The 6,616-nt window shown below is 38.0% G+C and overlaps 1 protein-coding gene across 2 annotated transcripts in view; it reads right to left on the reverse strand.

Annotated features, from left to right (window-relative positions):
* LOC111142265 (UTP20, small subunit processome component) overlaps window positions 1-6,616 on the reverse strand; it is a 104,416-nt gene that overhangs the window by 47,192 nt on the left and 50,608 nt on the right. For both annotated transcript variants that reach the window (XM_022495316.1, XM_022495317.1), the window contains exons 26-27: window positions 5,980-6,146; window positions 3,798-4,006 (exon numbers count right to left, since the gene is read on the reverse strand). In XM_022495316.1, coding sequence (XP_022351024.1) covers window positions 3,798-4,006; window positions 5,980-6,146 — 376 coding nt within the window. The remainder of the gene's footprint in view (window positions 1-3,797; window positions 4,007-5,979; window positions 6,147-6,616) is intronic.

Below are 6,616 nucleotides of genomic sequence, written 5' to 3' on the forward strand. Positions count from 1 at the left end.
GATATACTCTTCAGTGTCAGTCAATGTCTTGGAGGAATTAAAAGATACAAAAAAAGTAAATGTATAACTTAGCTCAAATACGCACATGTAGAAGTTTAACTTACTTAAGCAGTATTACTATTCAGTAATTCATTATAGTACCTCAAGGAATTCTTTGAACTTGTCCCAAGAATTTTTTTTAAAAAGCTCCAAACTGACAAAAAGCTTAGCACCTCACTAACTAATGATCTATAAAATTGCATAAATGATCTTTTGAGTCACTAATTGTTGACTCAGAAGTAAGGCTGCATTACTCAGTAACAACTTCTAAGTTAACCAAAAAGTCAGAGAAATTATACAGGGTTTATAAAATCTCTAACGTTTTATGATTTAATATACCCAGGTATGAAGTTACTATCACTCACTATAAGGCATAAATGAACATTTCTCACAGAATTTTCCCTAATACCACGAAGCTCTCATATAACACAGAGAAAGAATTTTCCAAGACCTCTTTTCAGCTTCCAGTGTTGGCCCCCCACAAGCCTCTTTTTCACAAAGTAATCAGAGTGAAATTTTAAAAACATCAAACAGACCTTATTACTCCCTGGCTTCAAACTTCTCCAGTTTTCCCAGTACACTGTGAAATAAATCCATCTCAGAGCACAAGAGGCCCTACCTACCTCTCGACTTTATCTTACATGATTCTTCTCCCTCCTTGTGCTCTATCCAACTTGCCCTTCTGTCTGTTCTTAGATTTTGACAAATCCACCTCAGGGACTTTGCACTACTGGTCATTTTCTCTGCCTAAAAATGTTCTTCCCACAGCTGGATAGATAGAGGAATTCAAATACTACTTCCTTAGACAGGACACTGGCCATCCTAATGAAAGCAGCACCCATTCACTCCTAGGTTGGTCACTTCCTATCACATCCTCTCATTTTATTTTAAAATCTTCACATCTTCACGTCTCTCCTCAACATGCTCATATTTTCCTCTACTTTTGTGAATATATGGAGTATATTCCTAATAGCTGTTTTAAGTTTTTGGCTAATTCTATCATCTGAGCCATGGTTGGGTCTGCTTCTATTGATTGATTTTTCTCCTTGTTATGAGTAAAATTTTCATCCTTCTTGGCATGCCTGGGAAAACTTGACTGGATGTCAGAGACACTGAATTTTGTTTTCATTTAAATCATTTGAAAGCTTTTGAGTTTCGTTCTCTGATGTAATTAATTTACTTGGGAAAAGCATGATCTTTGTAAGCTTTGCTAGGTGTTGCCAGGGCAGCCTTTATTCCAGAGCTAATCTGGTTCCACTACTGAGGCACTCCCCTACCTAGGATTCTTCCTGGTGCCTTGGGTTTTATGGGGTTTCTGCTCTGGCTGTTGGGAACAGGAGCCATTCTTAGCCTTGTATTAGTCAGAGGACTATTCTCAGCCTCCTCCTTTCTCATAGTTTTTCCATGTCTGTTCAAGATGGATCAACAGGGACTTGATTTGGCCTTCCTTCTCAAGCAACTAAAAAACTGAAGAGAATCTATGAGATAATAATTTTCAGATACTAGATAGCAGGCAGCAAAGGGCAGTAAGCCCTGAAGGGGTAAACAGATAAGGGGAATCCTATACGTTCCCCAGATTCCTGCTTGGAGTTTTAGGCTAAGTGTGAGAAGGAAGCGTCCAGGCACAGGCCAGTCATCTTCCTAAGATGAGGAGACGGAGTAGTGTGGCTTGGAGAGAACTGATAGGCAGAAGTACTGGAGGGAAGAAAGCTAGAGAGAGATCTGCAGAGGCTCTCATTTATTTCCCTCTCAGGTCTCACCACCAAGTGACATTACTCTCATTATTTCTGTATTTATTAAGTCTTTTTCTCCCATTATATTGAGTCCTTACCTGAGTCTCATTCCCCACCTAGAATGATGTCTGGTAGATGGTAGGCATGAAATAAATATTTACTAAATAAATAAGGGGACAGGAATTTTTGTTTTCCCTGTTTACTCTTCCATTTCCAGAGCTTACAACAGTCCCTATCACATAGCAGGGGCTCGATTAATATTTGTTGAAGGAATGAAAGAATAAAAAAATAAAATGGTGCCTAAAAAACAGAAGGTATGTTCTAAATCCCTGGAGCTTGGTAATCAGAGGACAGCATTTCATCAACTAAAGGAGATTTATGTCCATGTGTAGTCCAAAAAAAAAAAAAAAAAAAAAAAAACCAGCATAAAATCCTGGCTGTCAATTTTCAGTTAACATGACCATATCTGAGAGGCAGTTCACCAGGCATATCAACAAATCAAATGAAACAAATTTGAGCCCAATTAAAACTGTGCCCATTTATCATTAACTGAGAATCAACAGCAAAAATCTTTGAGTCTAGATCTTCACTTCAAGTCCCACTAAGAAGCGTTTAGTCCATAAAGACATTAAGTTTCCCTAAGCTTTCCAAATACTTATGCCCACAAACTTGTTTCAACAGAACATAAATATATTGTCTTTAATACAATTCAGAAAATGTTTACTGAGCACCATCTTGTGAAGCTTCTGGCAGTTGGCTGGCTGCCAGGTCTTGCTACTTATCTTTACTCAAAACATCGCACTTATAGTAGGCAAGCTTTTACTTGCAAAAGATCTCGGTGCAGCTCTTATCTCAAAGTAACAAGGGTGATGCTAACTTTATTCTGTTCATTCTCCAAGAATTCTGGATAAAGTTGGAAGATGTCTTATACCTCTAGGCTCTTGAAATTAAAATGTGAAATACCAGATCAGCTATCCCTGTATATAGAACTAACTGTATTATATATACTGTATGTAGAACTAACTAACTAGCTATATTCCTGTATATAGAACTAACTCACAATCTATTATTTAAAATCTCTTTAAAATATACAAGTGATATACAGCTGACCCTTGAATAATGCAGGGGTCAGGGGCATTGAACCCCTGCAGTCGTAAGTTTTGACCCCCCAGAATCTTAACTATTAATAGCTTGCTGTTGACTGGAAGCCTTACTGATAACATAAACAGGCAATTAACATGCACTTTGTATGTTATATATAATATACTGTACTCTTTAAAATAAGGTCAGGTAGAGTAAAAGTTATTAAGAAAATCATTAGGGGGGGCACCTGGGTGGCTCAGTAGGTCAAAGCCTCTGCCCTTGGCTCAGGTCATGATCCCAGGGTCCTGGGATCGAGCCCCACATCGGGCTCTCTGCTCAGCAGGGAGCCTGCTTCCCTTCTTCGCTCTCTGCCTGCCTCTGCCTACTTGTGATCTCTGTCAAATAAATAAAAAAATAAAATCTTTAAAAAAATTTTTTTAATTATTTTTTTTAAAGATTTTATTTTTTTATTTATTTGACAGAGATCACAAATAGGCAGAGAGGTAGGCAGAGAGAGAGAGAGAGAGTGGAGGAAGCAGGCTTCCCGCTGAGCAGAGAGCCCAACGCGGGGCTCGATCCCAGGACCCTGAGATCATGATCCGAGCCGAAGGTAGAGGCTTAACCCACTGAGCCACCCAGGCGCCCCATAAATAAAATCTTTAAAAAAAAAAAAAAAAAGAAAAGAAAGAAAATCATTAGGAAGAGAAAGTACATTTATGGTGCTGCACTATGTTTATCAGAAAAAAAATTCCATTTTTAAGTGGACTCACACAGTTTAAACCCATGTTGTTCAAGGGTCACCTATAATTTGCATCCTCCAACTACTCATAAATATTTAAAACAGTGAAGACTATGAGATATTCAGGTCCCAACCAATTTCCCAAGTAAAATGCAGACTCTTACTAGCCCAAGAAAAAAGCAACTACAGTGAATTTGTCTCACCTTTTCTCGTTGGTCAAGGATGTGTGATGCCGTCGCTGTCATGCACAGCAGTATCTGCAAAATCTTCGGTAAGTATGCACTGATCAGATGACTGATGTTCTTTAATACTGTTTCAAGGCTATTTAAGATACCATGCTGACGACCTAAAGGAAGAACTTTAGACAAATCCAAATCTTCTACTGCTTGAATGACTGCAGAATGACACTCTCCTAATGAAACAAAGATATCATGTAAAAGGAATATTACTTACTTTCTAATTATAGCTTCCTTTTTTCAATTGGAAATGTTAGTTACTTTGTAATTACAGGTTCCTTTTTTCAATTCCCTCAACGATAAAGTATTTTCTACAGTTCCAATGATTTATACATGATAATATACTTTCCTAATGTATTTTCCTCTGATTCTCTTACCAAATTCAGTGAACTAGGCCTGGGAGGTTTTAGTATTATCACATACAGATGAGGAAACTGAGAATAAAGGAGAAACTTGTGCCAGAACTAAATCTCCACTCTCATCCTATTTAGACTAGTCCCCAAAACCTAAAATAGCATTAGTCTTTCATTCCACCTAGCAACTCCCATGCATTTTTCTCACTCTCAGCTTTCACTGTCTATGTTGACTTGAGCAGTTTCATAGAAAATGTACTGCTACATTAGGAGTTTCTTGAATGCTGAAGATCAAATGTTTTCTCTTGACACCACTGGTGAATAAATAAAACAACAGTCCTTTATAAACTGGTGCCAAACTGATTTCGTAATTTACTTAAAAGACTTGAATTGTTTTTGCTTGAACTTTACTTCAAACCACTGGTATGAAATCATGAGCTTGCTAATTCATACACCTAAATGGTCTATCCAAAAACAGTATCATATATAGCTCTCCTCTTACAATGGAAGCTGTTTCATTTAACAAATGCCTTTGTCTTCATCAAAGCCAGCTTCCTTCACAGGGTAATATTACACTAAACGAAAACATTTTAACAGATGAATCCATTATCATAAAAAAAATAAAAAATTTCATACAACATTTTACTGTATAAATAAATACCTGTGTTTGCCTAAAGCAAAGTGATTATGGGGCAAGAGGAGAGATTCTATAGTCAGAAAGATCTTCCATTTTCTAGCTGAAGGGTCATAAGCAAAATAGTAAACTCTCTAAGCCTCAGTTTCCTCATTGGTAAAATGGGAACAGTCAAGTAATGATACCTCGTGTGGTTGTTTTAAGGATTAACTGAGTTGTATATAAAAGGGCCCATCATAATGTTGGGCATGGAGTAAGCACTCAATAAATGTTAGCTATTATTATTAACTACTAACATTGCATACCAGAGAGCATTTTGTCTCATTGGATATACCTATACTATTCACTTCATTTACATGGTAAGGTTGAGAGAATAAATAATTACTTTTCTATTTTCAAAAGTATCCAGGGCACAGGAGGTATTCAACAAGTCATATTCAACAGATGAATGACTCAGTGAATAAATACTAAGACAATTAAAATTAATTTCCCAGCATGCCCTAAGTTTCTAAGGAGAAACCTATTCATTCTATCTGGGTAAGTACTATTTTTCAAATGGCCTAAATGCACAACAACAAAATGCACACTTCTTTTCTTTCTTGTCTTTATTTATTTATTTATTTATTTATTTATTTGACACAGAGCGAGAGCTCATGTAGGCAGAGAGAGAGGGGGTGCAGGCTCCCTGCTGAGCAGAGAGCCCTATGCGGGGCTCGATCCCAGGACCCTGGGATCATGACCTGAGCCGAAGGCAGAGGCTTTAACCCACTGAGCCACCCAGGTGCCCCACTTCTTTTCTTTCTTATTTTATTTTTTAAAAATAATCTCTACACTCAATGTGGGCCTCGAACTTACAACCTTAAGCTCAAGAATCATATGCTCCACAGACTGAGCCAGCCAGGCATGCCCCAAAATACACATTTTCTCATCAGGGGCTTACTAACCCATGGATGATGATAACCCCCAGGATAAACTGTGAGCTCCACCTAATTCAATCAAAATTTAAAATAACTAACTCCACTTCAGCCAAAAGGCCACCAATGAGATTGGGAGGAACAATCCCATTAGAAAGATGTCTAAGAGCATGGGAAACCTAGCTAAAGACAACCTTAAGTCTACAGCAGAAAATACACATTTAAAGTAGCAGAAACTTGAGAACTACCATTCTTGAAGTGCTTCACAGGTTCAAACAGCAGGTCTAAGAATATCTCAATCTCCTCCGGTTGGGTCCCAGCAAGGAACCTCAGGACAATGGACATGCGGGTGCCTGAAGCGGCTTTCCCCTGAGTTTTACTGCCAGTCTTATTCTTCATTCGGCCATACAAAATTCTAAAAAGTCAAAAGAACATTATTTTGTTTGCACATTAATCCTAAAACACAATACTAGTCATTCTGTTTTCCTAAGAGGCTAGAATAGCAGCAATAAAACAGACTTAAAAGGTTATTGTAAAACAAGTAAGGATGAAAATAGAAATTAGATATTTAACATAGAAAAATCAGAAAAACGGGGTGCCTGGGTGGCTCAGTGAGTTAAAGCCTCTGCCTTCGGCTCAGGTCATGATCCCAGGGTCCTGGGATCTAGCCCTGCACCAGGTTCTCTGCTCAGCAGGGAGCCTGCTTCCCCCCGACCCCTCTCTCTGCCTGCCTCTCTGCCTACTTGTGATCTCTGTCTGTCAAGTAAATTAATAAAATCTTAAAAAAAAAAAAAGAAAAATCAGAAAAACAACAGCAACAACAAAAAACCCCCAAAACAACAACAACAACAACAACAACAACAACAACAACAACAACAACAACAA

This window comes from Enhydra lutris, unplaced genomic scaffold (genome assembly GCF_002288905.1).
Source record: "Enhydra lutris kenyoni isolate GAN:26980312 unplaced genomic scaffold, ASM228890v2 scaffoldscaffold7, whole genome shotgun sequence".
In the NCBI taxonomy this organism is placed as follows: Eukaryota; Metazoa; Chordata; class Mammalia; order Carnivora; family Mustelidae; genus Enhydra; species Enhydra lutris.